This window comes from Borostomias antarcticus (assembly GCF_949987555.1).
Source record: "Borostomias antarcticus genome assembly, chromosome: 24".
Taxonomy (NCBI): domain Eukaryota; kingdom Metazoa; phylum Chordata; class Actinopteri; order Stomiiformes; family Stomiidae; genus Borostomias; species Borostomias antarcticus.
Window position 1 is genome coordinate 13,794,131 of NC_140257.1, and position 26,569 is coordinate 13,820,699.

General features: G+C 48.0%; 3 protein-coding genes across 4 annotated transcripts in view; 1 reads left to right on the forward strand and 2 right to left on the reverse strand.

Annotated features, from left to right (window-relative positions):
* xrn1 (5'-3' exoribonuclease 1) overlaps nt 1–16,077 on the reverse strand; it is a 27,847-nt gene extending 11,770 nt beyond the window's left edge. For both annotated transcript variants that reach the window (XM_084458395.1, XM_084458394.1), the window contains exons 1-23: nt 15,912–16,077; nt 12,497–12,729; nt 12,214–12,311; nt 11,368–11,477; nt 10,641–10,751; nt 10,238–10,323; nt 9,897–9,984; nt 9,624–9,792; nt 9,420–9,487; nt 8,613–8,756; nt 7,324–7,493; nt 6,700–6,789; nt 6,278–6,434; nt 5,832–5,951; nt 5,436–5,605; nt 4,992–5,109; nt 3,404–3,499; nt 2,793–2,896; nt 2,547–2,678; nt 993–1,155; nt 387–500; nt 150–248; nt 1–41 (exon numbers count right to left, since the gene is read on the reverse strand). The exon at nt 1–41 is cut by the window's left edge and continues 75 nt beyond it. In XM_084458395.1, the coding sequence (XP_084314521.1) occupies nt 1–41; nt 150–248; nt 387–500; nt 993–1,155; nt 2,547–2,678; nt 2,793–2,896; nt 3,404–3,499; nt 4,992–5,109; nt 5,436–5,605; nt 5,832–5,951; nt 6,278–6,434; nt 6,700–6,789; nt 7,324–7,493; nt 8,613–8,756; nt 9,420–9,487; nt 9,624–9,792; nt 9,897–9,984; nt 10,238–10,323; nt 10,641–10,751; nt 11,368–11,477; nt 12,214–12,311; nt 12,497–12,729; nt 15,912–15,986 (2,756 nt within the window). In that variant the 5' untranslated portion in view covers nt 15,987–16,077. The remainder of the gene's footprint in view (nt 42–149; nt 249–386; nt 501–992; nt 1,156–2,546; nt 2,679–2,792; nt 2,897–3,403; nt 3,500–4,991; nt 5,110–5,435; nt 5,606–5,831; nt 5,952–6,277; nt 6,435–6,699; nt 6,790–7,323; nt 7,494–8,612; nt 8,757–9,419; nt 9,488–9,623; nt 9,793–9,896; nt 9,985–10,237; nt 10,324–10,640; nt 10,752–11,367; nt 11,478–12,213; nt 12,312–12,496; nt 12,730–15,911) is intronic.
* A 902-nt stretch (nt 16,078–16,979) lies between these two features.
* On the forward strand, nt 16,980–23,938 carry trnau1apb (tRNA selenocysteine 1 associated protein 1b). The gene is made up of 9 exons (XM_084458005.1): nt 16,980–17,115; nt 18,084–18,181; nt 18,815–18,914; nt 19,435–19,487; nt 19,804–19,935; nt 20,486–20,605; nt 21,020–21,284; nt 22,170–22,212; nt 23,344–23,938. Exons 1-9 carry the CDS (start codon nt 17,080–17,082, stop codon nt 23,499–23,501), a joined length of 1,005 nt encoding a protein of 334 aa, XP_084314131.1. The 5' UTR covers nt 16,980–17,079; the 3' UTR covers nt 23,502–23,938.
* An 860-nt stretch (nt 23,939–24,798) lies between these two features.
* fitm1l (fat storage inducing transmembrane protein 1, like) lies at nt 24,799–26,569 on the reverse strand (the record flags this gene model as incomplete). The annotated part of the gene is made up of 2 exons (XM_084458290.1): nt 24,799–25,435; nt 26,388–26,569. The coding sequence occupies 2 exons, from the start codon at nt 26,567–26,569 to the stop codon at nt 24,799–24,801; spliced, it is 819 nt and encodes a 272-aa protein (XP_084314416.1).

Genomic DNA, 26,569 nt, shown 5'->3' on the forward strand with positions numbered 1-26,569 from the left:
GAGGCCAGAACGTAGCCGGGACTGTACTTCACACTGTACTTCTGTTAGAGAGAGAGGAGGGGTTAGTGTGTGTGTGTGTGTACGTGTGTGTGCGCGTGAGAGAGAAGGAGAGTGTGTGTGTGTGTATACACCGTGTGTGTTGTACTTACATGCTGGTTCTGTATTAAGGCTTCTAGCTGAGGCTCACAGGGCACACTGAAGACCACTCGCACCCGTCCATCTTTGATGACATCACTGGACTCCTGAACCTGGGACAGCCAATGGGGGAACAATCATGAGTGCCGATTCCCGGAGGCCAAGGACAGCAACCAACCAAACAACTCTGCTCTATTCTCATTGGCCTGGGCCAACCAGGAAATGAAGAGGAAACAGGAAGTGATGCAGACCTCTCCCATGGTGCCGTAGTAGGGGTTCCCCACCATGAACACGGTGATGCCCGGGGGCAGCAGCTCCTCCAGGGTCCTGAAGCGCGTGAGGGACGAGTCAAACACCTTGATGTCCTGAAAGAGAGAGAACGACAACACTATTTACTGTGTCACACAGTGAAGCTTGTGTGTGTGTATGCTACCTGTTAGCATAGGTACCTGTGAGTGAGTGAGTGAGTGAGTGAGTGAGTGAGTGAGTGAGTGAGTGAGTGAGTGAGTGAGTGAGTGAGTGAGTGAGTGAGTGAGTGTCAGGTACCTGCTTGTGTGTGTGTGTATGCTACCTGTGAGTGAGTGAGTGAGTGAGTGAGTGAGTGAGTGAGTGTCAGGTACCTGCTTGTGTGTGTGTGTGTGTGTATGGTACCTGTGAGTGAGTGAGTGAGTGTCAGGGACCTGCCTGCGTGTGTGTGTGTGTGTGTGTGTGTACGGTACCTGTGTCTGGTACCTGCGTGTGTGTGTGATCTGAGTGAGTGAGTGAGTGAGTGAGTCAGGTACCTGCATGTGTGTGAGTGTGTTACCTGTGTGTGTGTGTGTGTGTGTCTATGTATGTGCGTGTGCGCGCTCGTTTACCTTGACCACCGTCTGGTAGGGGAAGGCCAGGAGCTGCTTGGCCCACTGCTTCTCCAGCTGCACCAGTCCGCTGGGCCCGGGGACGTACTTCCTCCCCGTCAGCTGCTGCACGTACAGCAGCACGTAGGTGTCGTTCACCATGATGCCCTTCCGCTTGGTAAAACTGGGATGGGGGGGTGGAAGAGGGATGGGGGGGTGGACATCTTGTTTATGCTCTTTAGTGAACCCAGAAGCAGAGAAACCCTGGAGCTGTGTTTCCCCCTATAACGGTACCAGAAGAACCGCAGAACCACAGAGCGCTACGTAACAGGGAACGTTGTAGCTGTGTTTCCCCTGTAACGGTACCAGAAGAACCACAGAACCACAGAGCGCTACGTAACGGGGAACGTTGTAGCTGTGTTTCCCCTGTAACGGTACCAGAAGAACCACAGAGCGCTACGTAACGGGGAACGCTGTAGTTGTAGTGATGTCACCACAGCTTTTAGTCTGTCCTCTGATGTCAGTAACTGTTAGTGCACAGTAGAGATGCTCTGATCGGAATTTTTTGGGCCGATACCGATCACCGATTATTTTCCTCAGGATCGGATATTGATTGACCGATTTATTTATTTTAAACACACAAAAAATGACTTTTCCTCTTTTGGTCTTACCCATATTATTGTATTGATATTATGACAATGTCTTTGCTTGCATAGATTTCGATTAAGGTTGCCGATTATTATCACTTATTAACTGATGAATAGGCCCTCCAAATATTATTCTGTTTATCAGATTGAGTATACTTCATACTTTAGTATACAGTATACCATTCGGACCAATGCCAAGTGAGTAAAAAAAAAAAAAAGTTGATTTGTTTTACATGACTTATTTTGGAATTCCTTGAAAGAAAGCTACCGGACATAAGTTTTGTTTCTGCTTGAGGGCCAACTAGTAGTGTCCTCTGTGCTCATTTTAAACCGCAAAAATATCTAAACTACAGCTGATCAGAGATTTCGTTAACAAGTGATTAGCAGCAGCAGCTCTGAGATATTTGGACTGTATGAAAAAAACGCTGTATGAGGAGATCCTGGGAGAAAGCTTTCGCAATTGGAATGGATGTTGGACGCTGTTGACATGACGTTATTCAACTGGAGATCAAGCAACGTTGCAATCAACAGGATCTGTATTTACACCCTCGTCTGCTGTGGTTAGTCACTATTTCACGTTTTGAACTGAACTGACCCACCACTCTATAGCATTTAGCTTGTAGCATCCAAGTCTGTACTTATATCCATGTGAAGCTAACCAGTAAGAATAGACTTAAAAGATCGGCTTTTGCGATCTGCCGATTTGACGACCGTCGATCGAGTCATTTGGGAGTGAAAATCGGCCGATTTGAATCGGTGGCCGATCGATCGGAGCATCCCTAGCGCACGCTGCCTGTGGTGTATCAGTCCATCGAACTGTTGTGTTCCCCGCTGACATTTTGGCTCCTGAGCCCCAAGTCCAAACTGAATGGAGGTGAATGGGCGGCCTTGTTCGGGCAGCTCTGTATGTATGAATGTGAGCTCTTACTGTTCCATGAGGCCCTGCACCTCCTTGGTCCAGTCCTTCTGCTCCTTGTCACTGAGGTAGGTCACCTTGGTGGGGGGAGGGGACTCCCCCTGGTACAGGCGCTGCACCCCCGCCGGCTCGTCCAGGGAAAACCTGGGGGGCGCGGAGAGGGGGGGGGTTGATGTGACTAAAGACACGCCCTGTCCTGATTCACACGACCAGCTGAGGACAGTCCAGGTAGAAGTGGAGGTTCAGTTTGGATCTTACTTGGTCTCTCCGTCCGACACCGCAGTGACACGGGCCTCCTCTAGGTGGGGCCAGTTGATGAAAAGGGTCCGTCCCAGAACCTCGGCTGCTACGTTTTCACAAATCTGGGGGGGGGAGAGACAGTCTGCATCATAAAGGGTGTGTGTGTGTGTGTGTGTGTGTGTGTGTGTGTGTGTGTGTGTGTGTGTGTGAGAGAGAGAGAGAGAGAGACTGACTTCATCATTCACAGTGAGTCTGTGTCCGGATGAGTGATATGTGAATGTGTGAGAAGGTGGGGTACTGTGTGTGTGTGTGTGTCTGTGCGTGTGTCTGTGCGCGTGTGTGTCTGTGTGTGTGTCTGTGTGTGTGTGTGTGTGTCTGTGCGTGTGTGTGTCTGTGCGCGTGTGTGTCTGTGTATGCGTGTGTGTGTCTGTGTGTGTCTGTGTATGCGTGTGTGTGTCTGTGTGTGTGTCTGTGTGTGTGTGTCTGTGCGTGTGTGTGTCTGTGCGCGTGTGTGTCTGTGTATGCGTGTGTGTGTCTGTGTGTGTCTGTGTATGCGTGTGTGTGTCTGTATGTGTCTGTGTATGCGTGTGTGTGTGTGTGTATGTGCGTGTGCGTGTGTGTGTTCTCACCGGCTCCCCCTCTGTGCTGGGCATGATCTCCAGCATTATATTCTCTCCTCTGCTGGGCTGCTGGAACACTAACACTCCACCCTTCTTAATAAAGAACTGAGAGAGAGAGAGAGAGAGAGAGAGAGAGAGAGAGAGAGATGTTGGAACACTAGCACTCCACCCTTATCATAAAACAGAGACAAGAGAGACAGAGACAAGGAAAGAGAGACAGAGAGGCTGTGTCCAAATACCCATACTGCATACTAATAGTATGTATTACTGCATATACTGCATACTAAACGTGCTCCATACTGTTTAGTACGTACTATTCCATGAAAACACGTATAAATAATTCACGTATACTATCGTCATTCAGCGGAAGTGAAGAACACGGTTCGCATAAGATCCATCCATCCATCCATCCATCCATCCATCCATCCATCCATCCATCCATCCATCCATCCATCCATCCATCCACCCACCCCATCCATCCATCCATCCACCCACCCACCCATCCACCCACCCATCCATCCATCCATCCATCCATCGTGAGCTAGCCGGGCGTGTAGCACACAGCATGTAGAGCGGCCAGCTGGGGGTCACCCAGTTCCATCCCAGCTCCCCGCATTGTGCTGAAGTGTACTTGACCAAGACACTGAACTCCCAAAACACTCAGTAGTCGCCTCACAGCCAGAAGGTCTCCGGGTATTTCTGTGCCCAGTTTGCTCTCCCCGTGTTCTCAAGGGCTTCCTCCATAAAAGAACCCAATATAAAAAAACATGCAGAACAACAGATGCTCTTCAGTCCGGTCCCTGACCAGGACTTGAACTGTGGAGGGATTCTTTTTTGGGGGGAATTCTGCTTCTCATCGCTAACCAGCAACTGGGCCAATTTGAGCTAATGATTCTAGTTAGCTGGATAGATCGTGATTCAGCAAACTGAGTAAATACCACACACACAAAGACAAAGCTGCCTTTAGCTAGCTCAATCCTGACATTAAGAACATTTACCTAAGAAAGGTTGCGCAAAAAAAATAAAAAAAATAAAATCACGGACAGATTTAGTGAAAACTGAACGCTGACGTACCGCAACAGATTTATTTTTTTGGGGGGGGTAGTACTGTTCCAGGGATTTACTGTATACTAGATTTCTTCATACTATGACAATTTTGATGTAGCATACTAGAGATATGCAAAATATAGAAGTGCTATGGACTTAGTACAGGTATTCGGACACGGAGAGAGAGCGAGAGAGCGAGAGATGGTAGCCAACACCCTCAATGTCTGGTCCAATAGGCTTATGTGAGGATCGCTAAAAATATGAATGTGAATAAAGCCGGTGAACGTGCGTTTCCATCTAGAGCTTTAAATCGGATAAAGCATTTATCACAAAAGCCTTTTATTGAACAAGAGAAAATCCAACAAGACCGACAGTACAAACTTTGTCAATTTTCATGACTTTTAATCGAATTTTACTGTTTCCATAAGGCATTTTTAATTCGATATAACTTAATTTGCATAAAACGTGTGGATGGAAACATGGCTAGAGAGAGAGAGAGAGAGAGAGAGAGAGAGAGAGAGAGAGAGAGTTTCGGGTGAACCAGGCCTACCTTGTGGCGTATGTGCTGCAGGGTGGGGAAACCACAGAAGTAGAGCGCCCCTCTGTCGATGCGTCGCCCTACGTGGGCCAGCGGCACGCGCCACGCGTCCAGGGGAACCGGCGTCTGCCTGCAGCCCACCAATCGCATTCCCGGAAGGTTAACCGCACAGAATGAGTGCCGAGTGCGCGATATCAGTGTGTGTGTGTGTTATGAGTACGTGAGAATGCGTGTGTGTGTGTGTGTGCAGGGGTGAAAATTAACTTTTTGACTCACGGTGAGTCACCTGCCAAGGGGACTGTAGAAGAAAAAAATCTACCTGCCAAGTATATATATTTTTTTCAGATAGGCTTCCGAAATCTAGTCACCAATTGGAAATGTTACCTGCATTTGGCCGGTGGCAGGTGTTAATTTTCAGGCCTGTGTGTGTGTGTGTGTGTGTGTGTGTGTGTGTACCTGACGTGGCAGTGTGTGATGTTGGGAAACAACTCTAGCAGGGTGGAGTTGTAGGGGTAGTCCAGCTCGGAGTCGTAGGTGTAGACGGCGCACTCTGTGTGACGGTTTCTCGCCTTCTCCGCCCTGCTCATCTTGTCATTGAACGGCTCCATCGCAGCCAGCAAGCACCTCTGACACACACACACACACGCACACGCACACACACACACACCTCATATTTTACACACAGATGACACTGGATAATCCTTGTCTTGTCTTTATATGTATGTGTATGTTTTTTTCCCTTCAAGATAGTTCAAGATAGTACAAGAACACACCAACTGTAGACTCACGGTTAGGTTTAAGGGGCCCCACAAGGATATAAAAACAAACCTGTGTGTGTGTGTGTGTGTGTACCTCGTCTATGAAGGGGATGAGCACTACAGCCTCCCACTCCTGCTGCTTGCCATTGAGGTCGGTCTTGAAGTCCAGAGGGTAGCACTCGATGATGGACGAAAACTCCGAGGTCATCAGGTGCTGTGGACACACAGAGGAACGTCACACACGTGTTGAGAGAACAGCCTAGAATGTAGACTGTGTGTGTGTTTAGGGATGTTTTTCCCCACCCATAGTGTGTATATGTATATGTGTGTGTGTGTGTGTGTGTGTGTGTGTAAGGATGAACGTTGTACTGTTTAGCTAGTGCAATGGGAACAGGTTTGACTGGTGTGCAGTATGTGTGCGTGTGTGTGTGTGTGCGTGTGTCTCAAAAGGGGTTGGGTGGAAGGATGGGCAGACAGAGAAACAGACAGATGAAAGTGTGTGTGTGTGTGTGTGTGTGTATCTAGGTGTGTGTGTGTTACCCTGTAGCACTCTGGCAGCAGGTCCTTGCTGGCCGCAGGCAGGACTCCCAGCAGCTGCTCGAAGGGCATGAAGGGCTTTCCCAGGTCAAAGGTCAACCTCAGCCCTGCGATGTTCCGCACGTCCGACAGGAAGGGGGCGTAGTGGTGCGGGTAGTACCTGCAGCCGCACACACAGCAGGGGAGGGAACGCGTGAGTCGCCCCGCGGACCGGCGCCGCGCACGGGAGGAACGCCACGTTGTGAAACGAACACATATATTAGTGCTGCTGCTGCAACCGTACTTGGACCTTGGGTCGGGCATCAGGTACCGGAATATTCTGAAGCCAAGGGAGGCTTTCATGTGCAGGGAGCCACACACACACACACACACGCACGCACACACAACACACAACACACACAACACACACACACACGCACACTCACCAGCTCCAGGACTGCACCCCGTGGTAGTAGTAATGCAGGATCCACTGGATCCCCTCCACGTAGCACAGCGCTTGGCTGGCCAGGAACTCGCTGCAGAACGACAAACACAGTCAGGATCTAGCAGGCCTCTGGCGTGGGAGCGCGCACTCGTCTCTCTCTCTCCACACTCAAATATTACTCGCTGCGCTCCGCATACTACATAATAGAGTCTGGGCCACTTCGCCGCCCAAGCTGGTGTTTTGAGGGCGGGTCTAGGGGTCAAAATTGAAAGAGTGACGGGTCGTAGCAGCAAATGAGATGCTAGCCCAGGTTAGATGGGCGGGGCGTATCTATGGGTGGGAACGGCTGGTCGCGAAAGTCGTTACTGATTGGTGTCGTCGGGATTCCGGCGCTACCAATCAATTGCCAGGATTTGAGCACCAGACTTTTGCATGACTGATCTACAGACAACAATATTATCGGCAGTTGAGGGGGGGGAGTTCAGGTTGATGGACAGGTTGAGCTGAACAAGATGTCAGACATCTATTGTCCTCGATTCAGTCGCGCTAATCCCCAAGTTAACGTGACATTTCGAACAGGGTCGGGCCGACGCTCGTCCACTCGTCCCCTCTGTCTCGGACTCACTCGGAGACCACGTCCACGCCCATCTTGGTCATGTAGTAGGTGCGCTTGTACTGGCGGAACTCCGCCTCGAACATGTCGTCGTCCTCGCCGCCGTCCTCCTCCTCCGCCCGGCCCGGGGCTCCGCCCCTCTCCTCGACCCCGCCAAGCGCCGCCAGACACAGAGCGCCCCCCTGCTCACAGACACACACACACCCACACACACACACACACACACAAATGAAAACACACACTCATGTTTAGTGCACGCTGTATATGAATGTCATGTGTTTTTGTGTAAATGTAGGGACCCGTGTATCAGGGTTGGGTGGTGATAAGGTATCCTGGGGGACCAGCCAGGTCCTCCAGACAGTCTTTAAACGGTGAAATGGTGTAGCGCTGATTAATTTGGGGACTTTGGATACAGAACTACCCTAGTAAGTATGGATACCGCACAACCCTAGTAAGTATGGATACAGCCCTACCCTAGTAAGTATGGATACTGCCCAACCCTAATAAGTATGGATACAGCCCTACCCTAGTAAGTATGGATACAGCTCAACCTTAGTAAGTACAGATACTGCCCAACCCTAGTAAGTATGGATACTGCCCAACCCTAGTAAGTATGGATACTGCTCAACCCTAGTATGTATGGATAACTCTGAAGCCTAGTATGTATGGATACCCTTGGGTTTTATGAAAGGCGCTATATAAATGAAAGTTATTCTTTTTATTATTATTAATATGTATGGATACATCTCGACTCTAGTATGTATGGATACCCCTCAGCCCTAGTGTGTATGGATACCTCTCAGCCCTAGTGTGTATGGATACCCCTCAGCCCTAGTATGTATGGATACCCCTCAGCCCTAGTATGTATGGATACCTCTCAGCCCTAGTATGTATGGAGACCTCTCAGCCCTAGTATGTATGGATACCCCTCAGCCCTAGTATGTATGGATACCCCTCAGCCCTAGTATGTATGGATACCCCTCAGCCCTAGTATGTATGGATACCCCTCAGCCCTAGTATGTATGGACACCTCTCAGCCCTAGTATGTATGGATACCCCTCAGCCCTAGTATGTATGGACACCTCTCAGCCCTAGTATGTATGGATACCCCTCAGCCCTAGTGTGTATGGAGACCTCTCAGCCCTAGTGTGTATGGAGACCTCTCAGCTCTAGTGTGTATGGATACTTCTCAGCCCTAGTGTGTATGGATACCTCTCAGCTCTAGTGTGTATGGATACCTCTCAGCCCTAGTATATATGGAGACCTCTCAGCCCCAGTGTGTAGGTGTGTGGCCCTCCTACCCGGTCCTTCTTCCTGGACTGTGTGAGAAGCCCCGCCTCCTCCTCTGCCGCCAGCCCCGCCGCCTCGTTCAGGTACTTGTTGCCCACCTTGCTCTCGAACCACTTCAGGTCCACAAACACCTCGCTGAAGTGCTCCCGGTCAAACTGGGGGAGAGACGCGGGGAGGGAGGAGAGGAGGAGGGGAGGGAGGAGAGGAGGAGGGGAGGAGAGGAGGAGGGGAGGGAGGAGAGGAGAGGGGGGGAGGGAGGAGAGGAGAGGAGAGGAGGGAGGAGAGGAGGAGGGGAGGAGAGGAGGAGGGGAGGAGGGGACGAGAGGAGGAGGGGAGGGAGGAGAGGAGAGGAGGAGGGGAGGGAGGAGAGGAGGAGGGGTGGAAAGGAGGAGGGGAGGGAGGAGAGGTGAGGGGGGGAGGAAGGAGAAGGGGAGGAGAGGACGAGGGGAGGGAGGAGAGGAGAGGGGGGGAGGGAGGAGAGGAGAGGGGGGGAGGGAGGAGAGGAGGAGGGGAGGAGAGGAGGGGAGGACAGGAGGAGGGGGGGAGGGAGGAGGGGAGGAGAGGAGAGGAGAGGAGGAGGGGGGGAGGAGAGGAGAGGAGGAGCACAACAGAGGATGAGAGAGCGTAAGCAAAGGTGACCGGTTCGGTTTCTCAAAAAAATGGAACCGTCCTTCCCGCCCGGCCCCTGAGGTGATCTACGGCCCGACGTGATTGGTGGAAACGCGCGCTCCTCTGCGCAGCCGTGACCAATCCGGTTATTTCTCCGAGGGGAGGAGGGAGGGGCCTGCGGCGAGAGGGGGGGAGGGAGAGAGCCTCACCTCGGAGAGTTTCTCCAGGTACTTCTCAAAGTTGGCCATGTTCAGGTGGCCGTTCTCGTTCAGGTAGCCTGGGGGTCAGAGGGCAAAGTTTCAGTCGGGTTAAAAAAATAACTTTAAAAAAAACGAAGGAGGTGTCGTGAAGCGGCCGCAACAGCCACGGTCGCCGCTCCGCGCGCGCGTGTGTGTGTGTGTGTGTGGACTCACCCCCCACTGTTGGCAGCACGTTGATGTAGGTCCTGTAGAGGAGGGGCAAGGCGTCGTGGTTGATGTGGAGGTGAGGGAGATGAGGGATGAAGTCGTTGCCCACCAGGAAGCCCATCAGGATCCAGTCGTCTATGACGCGCTCCAGATCGTACTCAAACGAGATCTTGTTCTGAGGCCGCGCGCACGCGCACACACACACACACACGCACGTCAGCAGGCCACCCAGTAATACCGTACAGATGTATATTCAATCTAAAAATGTGTGTGTCTCACCTTCAGGCCTGAGAACTCGTAGTCGATGTATTCCCTCATGAGCGACAGGTGCAGCAGGTGGAAGGTGGTCTCCTCTGGGGCCGTTATCCTGCAGAGAACAGAGAGATACTAGCTATGAAAGGGCTGATAATGAGTGATGATGAGTTAACACAGAGACACAAATCAAATCACAACAAAACACTAGACCAGAACAGAGAAATGCTAGCTATGAAACTACTGATAAATACTAGACCAGATCAGATTAATACTGGGTAAAAACTAGACGAGAACAGAGAAATACTAGGTATAAACTCATTCTGTCTCCCACAGGTCTAAGACAGAAGAGACACACACACACACACCTTTTCTGGTTCTTCTTCCCTCCGAAGCGCACCTCTTCTCTGAGAAGAGAGAAGTGTGGTTCGTGACTGGTAAGTCCCAACACGATCTGAAGAACATGAGAGGTTAGAAGATCATATGAAGCATATACCGTACACATACGCACACACACACGTTACATCCACCTAACCACAAACACACACACACACACATAATTACATCCACCTAACCACACACACACACCATAACATCCATCTAATCACACACACACGTTACATCCACCTAACCACAAACACACACACACATAATTACATCCACCTAACCACACACACACACACACACCATTACATCCATCTAATCACACACACACACACACACACACACACACACACACACACACACACACAGCCTCTCTTAGACCCTCACCAGGTCGGCGTCCAGGCCGTAGAGGCAGTGGCGTGTGTTGGCGTTGTGGCTGGGCTTGGCGTTCTCTGAACGGATGAACTCCATGATCTTGTGCTCTCCCTCTCCAGGAGTCTGGAGGCGTGGACACATGCAGGTGAATCACAACGTACAGTCCTAACTAGGGATGTAACGATAACTAGTATAATGATAAACCATGATGAAATCCAATTCAATTTATCACAATAAAATTATTAAAACCATGTTTGATTTCCCCACTTTTAAATACAGCCCACCATCAACCAAGTTAGCAATAGTCTCCAAGACGCATTCTTTTCATGTTTATGCAAACAAAAAGTGCAGGGTGCTGCAAATTCTATTTGTGGTTTTCAATATAAAACTTGGTGAAATGATTTAAGTCGTTTTTGAACATTTTCAGCTCATTTTAACATTAACATGATAATACTGATAACCGTGATCATTTTGGTCACTATAATTTAATTTTCATACCGTTACATCTCTAGTCCTAACTAGTGTTGCCCGGTATACCGGTACCGCGGTACTAGAGTTTTGAAAACGGTACTTTACCATATATACTGTATATACTGTACCTGCATTTTGAAAAAATAACTGTAACTAACCCTTTACACATCAGCTTCACATACTGTACATAAATGTGTAAATGCAGAAAACTGTCTCACACACACACACACACACAGTCACACACACACACACACACACACACACACACCTCATGCCCTGACAGGTAGACGTTGACGCCCTGCCAGTTCCGGTCTGTGGACACTTTGCTGTTAACAAAGTACTTGAGCTGCTCCTGTAGTCTGGCCATGAAGTCGGTTCCTAGAGGAGGAGAGAGAGAGGAGGCTTCACTCACACACCAGGCCTCTATGGAGGGATGGACGGAGGGATGGAGGGAGGGAGGGAGGGAGGGAGGGAGGGAGGGAGGGAGGGAGGGAGGGAGGGAGGGAGGGAGGGAGGGAGGGAGGGAGGGAGGGAGGGATGGATGGATGGATGGATAGATGGAGGGAGGGAGGGATGGATAGATGGAGGGAGGGAGGGATGGAGGGAGGGAGGGAGGGAGGGACGGTGGGAGGGAGGGAGGGAGGGAGGGAGGGATGGATGGAGGGAGGGAGGGAGGGATGTACGAGTAGGGGGGTACGGGAACATTGATGCCGGTCCACGTGTCCTGGAAGATTTCAACGTTCCGGACAAATTTCCGGTTAAATATTATCTGTGTGATTTTTCCGGTTTAAAAAATGGAAATGAGCGGATAATGGAATCTCTGGGGCAGATGAGTGTAGAACAGGGGGTCTCAAGCTTCGGTAACTTAAGGCCCACTTTTGATTGTTAAAAAAAATCAGAGGACGACCTTCCCAAATACATGAGATACGTGGGAATGTTCGCTAGCTACGTTAGCCGAACACATTTGTCTCAACACCAACGGATGTGATTGGCGTGGTGATATTCAAACGTAACTGGTCATTGAAATTATACATTTTAACTTCACGTTTTATTTATATGTGAATTCTTGAGTATAATTAGATACTTATATAATAGATAGATAGTATCTTCATACCTGGGGTGATGCAGTTGGAGTCGAAACGAGCCTCAGTGGGAAGAACCTCCCCTTTCTCCAGAGCTTTCTTTATCTTGTCCTCGGCCTCTTTAGCGGACCTGAATAGAAACACAGTAGAAAGGAATAGAATAGCCCACAACATTCGTTATTAGTCAGTACATCACTCCACCCATCCATCCATCCATCCATCCATCCATCCATCCATCCACCCACCCACCCATCCACCCACCCACCCATCCACCCATCCATCCATCCATCCATCCATCCATCCATCCAGGCCCACCTGAACCTGCGTCCTCTCTGCTGGTTCATCTTGGCGCGCGGCGCCACTCCGTCCACGGCCATGAAGAACACCTTCATGGGCTTGATGATCCTGAACAGGACCTCCAGGTAGTGGAAGATGTCGGCAAAGATCTTCTCCTCCGAGATGCGGAAGTGGACATCCTCGTCGTTAGGGTGGGAACACTGGTGGATGATCCCATTCATGTCCAGGTAGAGGTTGTCAAACTCCGGAATCTGTGTGTGTGTGGGGGGGGGGGAGGGTTATTGAATATCAAAAAGGCAAAAAGGTCATGATCGAATCATTTGTGATATTTGGCTGTAGTTTAAAAGCTAGGGTAGGCACTTTTGGAGAACACAGAAAGCAGAAGCCAAATTTTGAAAAAATGCAACTGACAAAAAGTCAGCGGAAAATGTACTCTGGGCTAATATATCAGTCACTTCCTGGCAACAAGGCTCAAAATTAACTTTTTCCCTCAGTCTCCTGCAACTGTCCCAAATTCTACTTTCAACTGTCCCAGACTGACAACTTCCCCAAATTGAAGTTATTTTTATTTTTTATTTTTCATTAACTAGTTTAATAACGTTTCACTAACTCACATCACTTCACTGACTCACTCTGGTAATTTTTTGAGTGAAGAGTGAGTGCTCTATGACCATAGACCATATGGCATTGCGGTATCATATTGCCTTTTCAGCATAGTGAGGAATGAACTAGAGTGCAGTGAACTAGGTTTATCACAGAGGGAGATGTGGATGTAGCCTTGTGAGACCGTCCTGATCTAGCGAGCTCACTTTCAGCTTCTCTACACAGATCGGTCTGGACTTCCCCCCATCTCGGACGATTTCAGTGGGTGGGAGTAACTGCCTTGACGAACTAAGTCCTTCAGCCAATCAGCCTTGACATACTAACTCCTTCAGCCAATCAGCCTTGACAGACTAACTCCTTCAGCCAATCAGCCTTGACAGACTAACTCCTTCAGCCAATCAGCCTTGACAGACTAACTCCTTCAGCCAATCAGCCTTGACAGACTAACTCCTTCAGCCAATCAGCCTTGACAGACTAACTCCTTCAGCCAATCAGCCTTGACAGACTCACTCCTTCAGCCAATCAGCCTTGACAGACTAACTCCTTCAGCCAATCAGCTTTGACATACTAACTCCTTCAGCCAATCAGCCTTGACATACTAACTCCTTCAGCCAATCAGCCTTGACATACTAACTTCTTCAGCCAGTCAGCATAACAAAACTTTTGCCAAATCCAATGTCTTTTCCTCTGAGAAACTCTGCTAAAGCATACTCATGTTCTTGTTTAATTATTGAGTCTACTTCTGTAATAACTACACTTATAGCTGTGTTTATTCTACTAACATTAACACTGCCTTTGGACTCGGGAGTCTGTCCCAGTCTCAATGTCCACACTAAACCCTCAAGCCCTGAGCACTCACAGACTTATTGACGTCACCTAGTAAAGTGGTGGTGTGCGAGAGGCTGCAAGGGCTTGAAATGGTCTAAAAAAAAATGGGACCGCACTTGCGACATCACGTTACGTTGACGTCAAAACATATTTCTTACTATTGTGGGTGTGGGACTTTTTATTTTACTTTTCAATTTTACGTGATGTTTTTCTTGTAGGCCTACATGTAAATTCATTTTGGACTGAGTCAAATCCCCTTTACATTATCACAACCCTCTGTGTTACCCTCAAAACAATTCTGTTTAACTTGTTGAAATCATTTCAATTTGTGGTCATAAGTGAACTACATTACTGCCTGTGATTCTTGTTTGTGATGAATACAAAAGTGTATTTACTCAAGAATGACAACACACATTTCTGCACCTCATAAACGTTTCCATATTTATATTGGAAATCTCAATTCAAAGAACACTGTACCGAGATGGATGATTAATGTCATGCAGCTTTTAACTGGGGAATCATATGATTCAGGGCAAGAGAAATCGATGTAATTCATAGCCATAGCCAACATATTTTCAAACAAATCAAATTATACAAACCCATGGGGTTGATAACTTATACGTAAAAATATTGAAACCAAAATTATAAGGCTATTTGTGCAGATAAGCAAGCTGAACACATGAAAACATTTTTTGTTTTGTAACGTGAACGTTAGGGTTGGTTGATCTGTCTGTGCTTGTTTATTGGCCGTTCTTCAGATAACCCTGTGTTTCACATCACAACGATATGAACTGTGGGTAATTCCCTTAGGAAAAGTCTGCATAAGTGCAGACTTACGGTAAGGGGGCATAAAGGGCTCAAAATGTCTGCCAGAGAGCCCTCGTGCACTTATCAATTTGACAATGGGACAGCCCTAAGCCCTCATGCACTTAGCGTGAACGCGCCTCAAAGTCTGTGAGTCCGTAAGGGTGGACATTTGGACTGGGCCTCTGTTTTGCCAGAGGCAAAAGGCACACATCGATTACAGTAACCAATCAGGGGCTACGTTCTACTGGGAGGCAGAACAGCAGTCAAACCCCAGTCTCTGACTGGCCCGGTCAAAACCTAATCGGAGTAAAATCGTTCGAGATAGGGGGAGGTCCAAAATGATCTGCGGAGAGAAACTGAAAGTGAAGTCCCGAGGTCAGGATGGCCTCTAGTGTGGATTTCAAACATTACATGACTCAGAACAATGGCGTTGATAGAGGAATGTGATGAAAAAGGTCACGAAATTGGCAGCAAGACAAGTATTAAAAGATAGATTCAGATGTCTAATTAGTAAACTAAACGTCGGATTACACACTATACTGTGGAAAAACGGTTAAAACGGTGTGTCCGTTTTATTATACAAAAGAAGCACAATCTGTTATTCTGGCTGGTCGCTGACTAACTGTTTAGCTTGGAAAGTTCTCTTTGCTTCACGAACAGAACAAAGCAGATCAGTTGAACTAAGCCTCGTTAGCCTGTTAGCTTTAGCGAACAGTAGAGTCTACAGAGTAGATTGACAAATGCACTTTCATTTTGCGGGCGATACTCGCAAACTACAGATTAGGACGAGAGCCACACTGACAATGCTGTGTTTACTGAATGGCAGGTAGCCGAAGACAAGCTGTTACGTGGAGGTGAACCTCGGCCTACTATGTTTAGCTTGCTTCCTCCTACCTAGCTAGCTAGCTAGCGTTAGCTTGCTTCCTCCTACCTAGCTAGCTAACGGTAGCTTGCTTCCTCCTACCTAGCTAGCTAACGTTAGCTTGCTTCCTCCTACCTACCTAGCTAGCTAACGTTAGCTTGCTTCCTCCTACCTAGCTAGCTAGCTAACGTTAGCTTGCTTCCTCCTACCTACCTAGCTAGCTAACGTTAGCTTGCTTCCTCCTACCTACCTAGCTAGCTAACGGTAGCTTGCTTCCTCCTACCTAGCTAGCTAGCTAACGTTAGCCAGTCTTGTCAGCAGTCGATATCATACCTGGTGTTCCTTGACAACTTCGCTAAGGCAAGGGTATCGCTCCGAAATCCATCTGTAAAATTTCGGCACTCCCATCTTCACCACAATCTCTTCCCTTTTCGATTAAATGAATGTGCGTGGAGAGATATAAGTAAGAAGGGAAGTTTGGCACTGAAGTAACAGCGTAGCTGTGTAGGACCCGTGAGTCTCTGTAACAGTTAAACAGTCCGGGCGGGACTCGGGGAGAATGTGACGTAAGAAGCACAGATCTGAAGTAAACAATAAAAATGGATCATGTGCTAAATAAAATTGATTTTTTAAAATAATAAAATAAACACAGTTTATTTTTTATTTTTTATTCTCAGAAAAAAACTACGAACTATGTTTTTCTTTCAATCTGTCCGTTGTATTTTTGTGCAGCTACTCAAATGTTCCTGATTGAATGACAGGATCCTGACGTTAAGTGGTACCGCCGCCGTGCTAATAGCTGGCAGTAGCTTTACAAATTAAAAATACTAACAATGTTTACGACTCTGTCTGGCTAGGGGTTGGTGCGTTATTACAGCTAATATTTACACACATAAACCCTACCCAACCCAAGTCTGGTTGAGTATTGTTTTGTATTGCATACTGCCATGCTTTTACACTGTCCTGCTGTCCTGCACCCTGTCCTATGTCGTTTTCATCCAATGCAGGGCCACTTGCACCTCGTATGCCATTATACTAGTCATTACCCTAGTCAAATCCTAGTGTATAAACCATGTACTGTACATGGCGAGTAAACGGATCTTGAATCTTGAGGTGTATTGTTGACATTACACTCTAAACTGAGAATCAACGTTTCCCCTCAAGTGGCGAAATCAACCATTCCCTGCCTTATACATGCGTTAATTTGAACGATTGAACAAGATACCAACCGTGGATCAAATGTTGTATAAAAACACAAATTGTGTGAACAGTGAGTTCATTGATAACAAAATGCTAAACGGTGTAAGCCGGCAGCCTCATATCGGGGGTTATAGGTACCTTCATAGGGGGATATAATTTGGCAACTTCGCTACCGTGCCTTTACTGTGAGACAACAAGGAAGAGTTGTCTCTTGACCAGTCCTCCTCATCCAGCCCGGACCAGGTTACATCCTGACCTACAACGCGTTTTTTGGACCCACGTTCGCCAAAATACCGCCAAGATGTTCAACAGAATGACGAGCCTCTGGATGGGGGATGTGAGTGTGTCTGTTTTAAACGGTTTTAAACGGTTTTCTAGTTAACCAGCTTGCTAATGTTGGTTGCGCAACGCAGCAGGCCCATCAGTGAGTCATCGCTAGCTCAGTTAGCTAGGCTAGCTAACACTAGCCCACACTATCACTCACTAACATGCGAATAACATGAGCTATTTACGCAAACTAGGTAGAATAAATTAAATGCTGCGAATTACAATTAGACGGTATGAATATAACCTATATATAACCTACTGTGTGGGTTTTATTGATATGGGTAGCTGACGTTAAGCGAGATATGGTTGGACGTTACGTCGTGACGATCGTTTGGTAAATTAGATAACGATCTCAGACAGAAACACGTTATCTAACCTAACTGTCTGATTAAATTGACTCCACACATGCAGCGCGATCTTTTGGCCCAAGTCTGACTGACCCAGCAAACACACAACGTCAGGGAGACGTTCACGTCTTAATAACGTCCGTCGGTCCTGAACCCCGTGTGTTCGTCTGCTGGACCCCTCAATATTCACACGTCTGGCTTGGACCCCTCTAAGACGTCTGCTGGACCCCTCAATATTCACACGTCTGGCTTGGACCCCTCTAAGACGTCTGGCTTGGACCCCTCTAAGACGTCTGGCTTGGACCCCTCTAAGACGTCTGGCTTGGACCCCTCTAAGACGTCTGTGGACGTGCAAAACGGGTTCAATGTCTGAACGTCTAAAAAAACTTTCATTATGGCTCCTAATTGGATGTCTTTGGACGTCCGAAAAAGACAAAAAAGACATCTAAAAGACGTCTTTTAGACGTGTCTTTGCTCAGTGGGGACCCACAATTGCGACTACAAGACACAAATGAACGGGCTAACGTTACTTTGTTACATCCATAACTCGTGGAACCTCTCGGAGCTGTGCCCTGCCGTTGCTAATGTCAATCTCGTTTGTTTGTTTGTTTGTTTGTTTGTTTGTGTATAGCTGGACCCGTACATGGACGAGAATTTTATTAAACAAGCTTTCAGCACAATGGGGGAGACTGCATATGGCGTTAAAATAATCACCCACAGAGTAACAGGGTAAGTGAGCCCTGTCTTCTAATGGTGGAAAATAATATCCACACACTGTTTTTATGCTCCCACGGTACAACGTTTCAACCTAAAAGGTCTTAGTTAGGTAGGCCTACATCACCTAGAACAAGTGAGGGGGTGGTGATATATAGAGAGAGGAAGTAGGCTGTGTCAATTGTATAATTAAGACATGCAATCAAGATTCAGATCATTTTAACTGGACTAAAAATATATATGTATGTGGACACTATTATAAAAGGTGAGTACATAGTTCAATGTGAGCTCATCTTGTATATTTACATATAGAATAAGTAAACAACTCATCATTTCCAAATACATAATGTGATAGAAGGCTTCTCACTTTGCTGGCATGCTGAGGAGTGCAGACGTTGTGTAACAATAACGAGAAACATAAAAAAATAATAAAATAACAGGCCAATATTTTGAATACATTAATAGGATACTAACTGACAGTTAGAATGTTTCAACCTGTTGAAATAAGGGGAATGTGCGTGCTTTCTCTGACTACATATGTGAGCCCCGTCCCCACGTCTGTCAGTCAGTCAGTCAGTGCCTGGCCCGAGTCCCTCTGTCTGTCCTTGTGACCCCGATCCCGTCCGTCTGACCGGTCTCGTCCTGCAGGGGTTCCGCTGGGTACTGCTTCGTGGAGCTAGCGGACGAGGCGAGCGTCGACAGAAGCGTCCACAGACTGAACGGGAAGCTCGTCCCTGGATCCAATCCGGTGAGCATGAATAAACATAGCCAAAAGCTTTATCATTATAATATTCTTAACTTACGTTTATGCTACTTGCCAAATATAATACAAGTGGAACAACCTCCCTCCTTTTGGACAGCTTTATATACTTTGTCATATGATATTCTTTGTGGACAGCGGAGCTTCACTAGCATTGGCCTCCACCTTTCTTTGGTTAAAAACCCCCCGAAAAGGACAGTCCGGTGTGACGGGCCAGCGTGTTACTCTGACTGACCTGACAGCCAAGTTACTGAGCTCCGTTTTCTCCCTGACATGCTGAGTACGGTGGTTGAGGCTGTTTGTAAAAATGACTTTGTTTGAAGCCGGTGAATAAACTCTGTTAGGAACTAACTGAGGATTGGGATAAAGGCTGTACGGGGTGGTGGAGGTATGTAAAAAAGCACCAAATAACAACAATAATACTACTCTCTTCTCCAGCAATATCAGTCCTTACTACATGCACATGTCCCTCTGATGTCACTGACCGCTGCTCTCTCTCCCCGCGCAGCCCAGGAAGTTTAAGTTAAACTATGCAACCTACGGGAAGAGGCCGGAGGCGGGGTAAGCAGCTATCATCTCTTCCTCGTTGGTAGTTCACTCGCTACCGTAGCGCTAGCGGTGGTAAAACCTCTTTAACATGGCCTTTGACCTCTAGCTTCCGTTTCTTAATGTTGTGTGTCTCTGTCTACCATGTTTGTCTCTTGTCTGTTATGCCCCTATGTAAAGCGACCTTGGGTTTTATGAAAGGCGCTATATAAATGAAAGTTATTATTATTAAAACACTTGATCTTTAGAAAGCCGCTGTTCATCTGCCAGTCAGTCAGTCAGTCAGTCTGTGATCACGGTGGTGATGTCCTCTCCCCTCTGGCGTCTCCAGCCCGGAGTTCTCCGTCTTTGTGGGGGATCTATCTTCAGAGGTGGACGACTACCAGCTTCACCAGTTCTTCTCCAAGAAGTACCCGTCCTGCAAGGGAGCCAAAGTGGTCACAGACCAGTTCGGCAATTCCAGGTATGGACCGGTTAAACTCAGTTCTAGTCTGTGAACTGTTTGGAACAGTTCTTATTAACATCCAGATTTATATTCAGTCTCTTGAGGGAATTTTCCCTATTACCAACTCCAACTGAACAATTTCTTTGTTTATCTTCGATGGGTTAAGCGGACGATTCAGTTCCATTTAAAATACCTTGTCGACATTTTCTAGCTCAACGTGTCAGTGGGTGGCGTTTGTGTTGAAGGGACAGTGGAACAGTGTGTTAGGGTTGTGTTGGTGTGTGTGCACATATGTGTTGTACGGGTTTCACCACTGGTCTAATTTCCAAAAAGAATAACAACACCTTGTTCCTGACCGTTATGCTAAAACTATTGTTTTCCCCATATAGGGTAAGCAAGAGCAACTCACAATTCAAGTGATGCTACTTCATAGTAAAGTAAAAAAACAAGTTTCAGTTCTACCATACCATATTTGTTAATTTCTATTCTGTATTTGATGAGCGTGATGATGGCGAGCGTGGCGGCCGGGCGGCACTAAGGGTCTCGGAACTGTGCTTGCTCCTCGCAGAGGTTACGGCTTCGTGAAGTTCGGGGACGAGAATGAGCAGAAGACGTCGATAGAGGAGTGCCAGAACTCCTCCGGCCTGGGAGGCAAGCCCATCAGACTCAGCATCGCCGTCAACAAGAGGTAGGAGTACTAGACCCCTACTTAAGAGGTCTCTAGAGAAACTCAACCTTCCCCACTGTCAGCCCTCCCTGAGTGGATATGCGAGTTTGTGAATCAGTACACAGCTGTTCACTTTTCTAGTCGTGTAAGACCAGTGGACTTTCCAAGGAAGCAGGGATGCATTTGAGAGAAGCCCTGCTCTGTTCATCATCTAAACCACCCCCTGCGCATCTGCTAAGAATTATGTAATGAACCTTTAACCCAGCACTAGGGAATGGTGGTGTTATTGTAGATGCCGCCGCTCCTAGCCATGGTTCGTTTATAGATCAGTTGGTGTGGTAGTGTCCGGTTAATATTCAGCTCAGTGTTGACGTATATTCTCTGTGTGGGGCTGGGTTGAACCCTCCCCCTCTCGCTCCGGTCCCGTGTCTCCAGCCAGAAGATGAATAACTACCAAGGCCAGAACCACGGTTACCATAACAACTACCAGCAGCAGCAGTACTACCAGCAGCCGGGGCAGAACTACTACCCCCAGTGGGGCTACGACCAGTACAACGGCTACAACAGCGGCTACAACAACGGCTACGGCTACAACTACGGCCCCTACGGATACCCTCCCCCGGGGTCGCAAGGCATGATGGGACCGCCGCCGCCCATGGGCGTGCCGCCTATGCTCACTGACATGACCGGAGCAGCTGAGGTGACTCTCGCTCTCTGTCTCTGTCTGTCTCTCTCTCTCACACTCTCTCTCACACTCACTCACTCACTCACTCACTCACTCACTCACTCACTCACTCACTCACTCACTCACTCACTCACTCACTCACTCACTCACTCAGTCTGTCTGTCTGTCTGTCTGTCTGTCTGTCTGTCTGTCTGTCTGTCTGTCTGTCTGTCTGTCTGTCTGTCTGTCTGTCTGTCTGTCTGTCTGTCTGTCTGTCTGTCTGTCTGTCTGTCTGTCTGTCTGTCTGTCTGTCTGTCTCTCTCTCTCTCTCTCTCTCTCTCTCTCTCTCTCTCTCTCTCTCTCTCTCTCTCTCTCTCTCTCTCTCTCTCTCTCTCTCTCTCTCTCTCTGTCTCTGTCTCTGTCTCTGTCTCTGTCTCTGTCTCTGTCTCTGTCTCTGTCTCTGTCTCTCTCTCTCTCTCACACTCTCTCTCTCTCACACTCACTCACTCACTCACTCACTCACTCTCTCACTCTCTCATTGGTAGCAATGAATCAAACATTCATTAACAACGAATCAAATGTAGATGACACATTGTTCCACTGGCTGTCCCTGAGGTGATGGCAGGTTGACATACTTCACTGCTAGTGGGACTGTCATAGAAATTGTTCTAATTAGGAGTAAAATGAGAGTTTCAAATACTTTATATTTGTGTATGATTTGGGGGTTTGAAATGTTGCTTGAATTTGCAAATGCAAATTGCAACCTCAATTCAACTCAAATACTGTGTCTACTTCTAAAAAACATAGAGGAAATCGGCTTGTGCAGTTTTTATACACCTCTGCTATTGGAACAGAAGGAAGGATGGAACAGCGTTGAAAATGTCTTCTGACCTGTCTTCTGTTGTCTGTCCAATCTTCCAGCAAACCCAGGAGTCTGAGGAGACTGAGGACGAGCCAGCAGAAGGTAACGTCTCACTTCTCCTCCTGCCTCACCAGCACCACCAGCCTGTCTACGTGATACGCTGTTCTATGTGACACGTTCTACGTGATACGCTGTTCTACATGACCCACTGTTCTACATGACACGCTGTTCTACATGACACGCTGTTCTACATGACACGCTGTTCTACATGACACGCTGTTCTACGTGATACGCTGTTCTACATGACACGCTGTTCTACATGACACACTGTTCTACATGACACACTGTTCTACGTGACACACTGCTCTACATGACACGCTGTTCTACGTGATACGCTGTTCTACATGACACGCTGTTCTACGTGATACGCTGTTCTACATGACACGCTGTTCTACATGACACGCTGTTCTACGTGATACGCTGTTCTACATGACACGCTGTTCTACATGACACGCTGTTCTACGTGACACGCTGTTCTACGTGACACACTGTTCTACGTGACGCACTGTTCTACGTGACACACTGTTCTACATGACACACTGTTCTACATGACACACTGTTCTACATGACACACTGTTCTACATGACCCTCTGTTCTACATGACACACTGTTCTACATGACACACTGTTCTACATGACACACTGTTCTACATGACACGCTGTTCTACATGACACGCTGTTCTACATGACACGCTGTTCTACATGACACACTTCTACATGACACCCTGTTCTACATGACACGCTGTTCTACATGACACGCTGTTCTACATGACACGCTGTTCTACATTACACACTGTTCTACATGACACACTGTTCTACATGACACACTGTTCTACATGACACACTGTTCTACATGACACCCTCTCCTCGTGTCTCCCAACTCTTAACTCTGTTGAGTGAGCAGGGCTCGGTTGTCTCTCCGCTCCCTCAAGAAATGTGTCTCACTGTTTCGCGTTGAAATCCAAATTGGCAGCTACAATACAATAGAATCCCCTTCTAAACCCGCTTAATATCCATGTCTGCCGTTGTGTCAGAGGCCGGCTTGAAGGGGAACCGCAGGACTCTGCCCTAATCCGGCCCTCCCTCACCCTACGACCCTTAGCTGCCGCCACGGCCCGAGTTGATAAATGACCGGCCGCTGACATGTCCTCTCCCGTGTGTCCCCTCCCCTCAGAGCCCAACCCCCCCCTGGACGTGGATGTGCTGAACAGGGACTACATGGAGCGCAGCGAGGAGCTGTACGACGCCCTCATGACCTGTCACTGGCAGCCGCTGGACTCCATCACCTCCAGCATCCCCCCTTCCTCCTCATCCTCCTCCTCCTCCTCCTGATCCCGCCTTCCCTCCATGCCTACGTGTACATGTTGGAAACTTGTGTGTGTGTGTGTGTATATATGAGTTCAGAAGTGCCCCGTTGTATGCGTTTCGAAGTTTCTCGTTGAAGGAATATCTCACTGCCCACGTTTTTGCCATTACAAATGTGAAGTATCTTTGTGGATTTGATATGTACAGGTGTTCAGGAAGTGGAGGATTCTGATTTGTGCTTCTGATGCGTATGACTGGTCATGTGATGACTCTTCTTCCAATAAGCTGCATCTAAACAGCTTGTGTTGCGTATTGATTGTGGGGTGGGTGTTCAATCCATGGGGGTTTGTAAGATAGAATTTTTGGCATCCATTATTTTCAGTCTCTTATACCTGTAAGTCATGGCTAAGTCATGGCAGAATCCTTTTGAAGTAATTTTATTAAAAGATTATTGCGGAAAATCATGTTTTGTTAAGTATTCTTTTTTAAAGTCTCCGTAAAGCTATGTTGATTCAAAGAAAATGGCTGCATATGCTGTATGGTTAAGAGAAAAAAGTATCTAAGTCCTCCCCTCCGAACCTGGAGGTGGAGGAGAGAGGCTAGCCTGGCACCTCTGCCCTGTGACCCAACACCCCCCTACCAGACTGACTATAACGATGGGTTGGGGTTTGGCCTGGAGTTTGGTTTTGTTGGAAAAACGTAGTGTGACGCCAAAGTCGCTGGCAGTTCATTCGTCCAAGTTCACTCCCCTTACTGACATTGTTTTGCCCTGAGTCCGAAAGGTAGAATCATGAAAAATACATTTTTGGCAGAGAATATCGCACTGTACTGTATTACTCGCATCTAATGTCTGTCCTGGTGCGCGTGTTTTTCGTGGGTCTGGGTATCTAAGACTACACATGTAAACTTGAAAATGCATGTAATAATTTACGGTTGTGGATGACGAAATGGTGACGTGGCTCCTGGAGGTGTGCTCGGATATATAGCCTGGGTGACCCCCTCACCCAGGCTCGGGGAGGTAAAAGGATAGCCCCGAGCCTGGGGGGGGGGAGAGGATATAACATCTAACCCACACAAAGAAGAAGAGAATAATAATTATAGCAAGCATTAACAGTCATGATTTAAAATGTCGGATTTAATGACACATTCATAACGGACGTCACTGTTTTTGTTTCTGCATAGATGTTCAATCATTCATATGAATGCTCATTAATCACCCAAAATTAGTCGGCCTCTCAGTCTATTAAAAGTCTCTTATCCTCATAGGAATAAGGTCTATAACCAGGAGGGTGACATCACCAGGGAGTGAAGGGGGCGCATGGTTTTAACTGGCCTCCCCATTCTTGGCCCCAGACTTGGTGGTTAGCAGGCCCACTCCGGGCCTCCCAGGGCAGTACCAGCTGGGCCCCAGGCGGTAAAAGCCCTGGTAGAGCCCCCGCCAGCTCAGGCACCCCAGAGCGCCCCCTAGCAGCTGCGTGGGGAACTGCGGGAAGTAGGCGAGCAGGCAGAGCAACAGGAACACCCAGAGCGCCAGGAGCAGCACGCAAAACAGGAAGAGCAGGCGCAGCGGGGCGCCCGAGGCCCCTCCCAGAGTCAGGAAGGGCCCGAACACCGCCGTCTCCTCGGCCAGAAGGAGGCAGCAGAGGCAGAGCAGGAAGGTGTCCTCGGAGACCTCGTAGCCTCGCCACAGCAGCCCGGAGCCCAGGCACGCCGCCTTGCTCTCCCCCTCCCGCAGCAGCAGCAGCGGGGGCTGGCCCTCCAGGGGCTCGTAGCAGCTCCCCGTGGCGTTCTCCAGGAGCCCCAGCAGGCGGCGGACGGCCAGCCACAGCGCCGCCGCCACGGCCAGCCTGGAGAGGTGGCGGAGGGAGAGAGGGAGGGAGCGGCGGACGGAGAAGGAGAGGAGGAAGACGAACGAGCCAACGAAGACGCAGGTCCAGCCCCAGCCGGACCTCAAGAACATCCTGGAGGAGCAGAGAGCAGCAGAGGGTCGGTACCAAAGACTCTGCTAGTGAGGAGACACTGCTGGTGAATAATGCAGAATAAAATACCAAGACAACAGATTCTAAGAACAAGCATCCCCGGGTCCTTAAAAAGTCTTAGTGTAGGCTATGTAGGCTAATATGTAAATTAGAGTATGTCAATTCAAGGCCTTAAATTCATTGCTCAAAGGACTTTTTTATTAGGCTCCTTAATAACCATGTCAATGTGATGCCCATTCAGTTTCAAATATTTGTAATCTTATAATAATCATGTTGTAATCTGCTGATTTCACTATGAAAAAAATAGGTTAAAGGCGATATAACAAGATACCTGTAAAGCCACCTCTAAAAAGGCTTAGCCAGCAACAGCTAATAGTATTCCCGAATCTCTGGGTGATTTTAAAAATCTCAAACAAGATACTGTAACAGAGGGATGTAGGCTACTGTAAGTGTTTTTGAGATGCTATGTTTTAGTCCAGACTGAATAGCTGTGTCTGTGTTTTTAATGTATTGTTTACTGTAACTATTCTATAGGTCTACTGCTGCTACCCTGACAGGTCTCTCTTGCAAAAGAGACTTTCATCTCAATGAGACCTTCCCCAGATAGCAAGCGGATGTGTAATGATTCTGGGACATATATGGGCCAGATCTGGCCTGTATATGGCCCAGATCCGCTTGCTACAGTATCTGGGTCTGGATAAATAAAGGCTGAATTAATAATCTACTTCTATCCCTCTTTGTCAGCTTTTAACTCTTTGACCTTTTTTGCCTTACATTACTCTCCAAGTGGCATTAAAAAAATCTTTAAAATCTTTAAAAGTCTTAGAAAGGCATTCAGGCCTAGCCCCCCCAGATCTCTGTCCGTAGGCTTTGGAAGCCGAGGGATTTGTTTTTGGGATAGACCGTGAGTCAGGTGACAGGAAGTGGGTCTCACCTGTAAAGGAAGTGGTTGGGCTTGGCGAAGATGCTATACTGAGACACCCAGAGGCTGAGGGCGGGGCCGAACATCACCAGGCAGCAGGTCAGCAGCAGGTGGAAGTGACGACGGAAGGAGGCGTGGCCGAGCAACCCAGCCGCCAGGTTGGTGACCACCACCAGGACGGTGTTCAGAAACAT

Excerpts from the sequence above, each read along its gene's own strand:
- trnau1apb (XM_084458005.1), top strand. The coding sequence starts at position 17,080 with ATGTTCAACAGAATGACGAGCCTCTGGATGGGGGAT. Across the intron at positions 18,915-19,434 it reads TCGTCCCTGGATCCAATCCG|CCCAGGAAGTTTAAGTTAAA; the intron begins GTGAGCATGAAT and ends CTCCCCGCGCAG. Across the intron at positions 20,606-21,019 it reads AGCATCGCCGTCAACAAGAG|CCAGAAGATGAATAACTACC; the intron begins GTAGGAGTACTA and ends CCGTGTCTCCAG.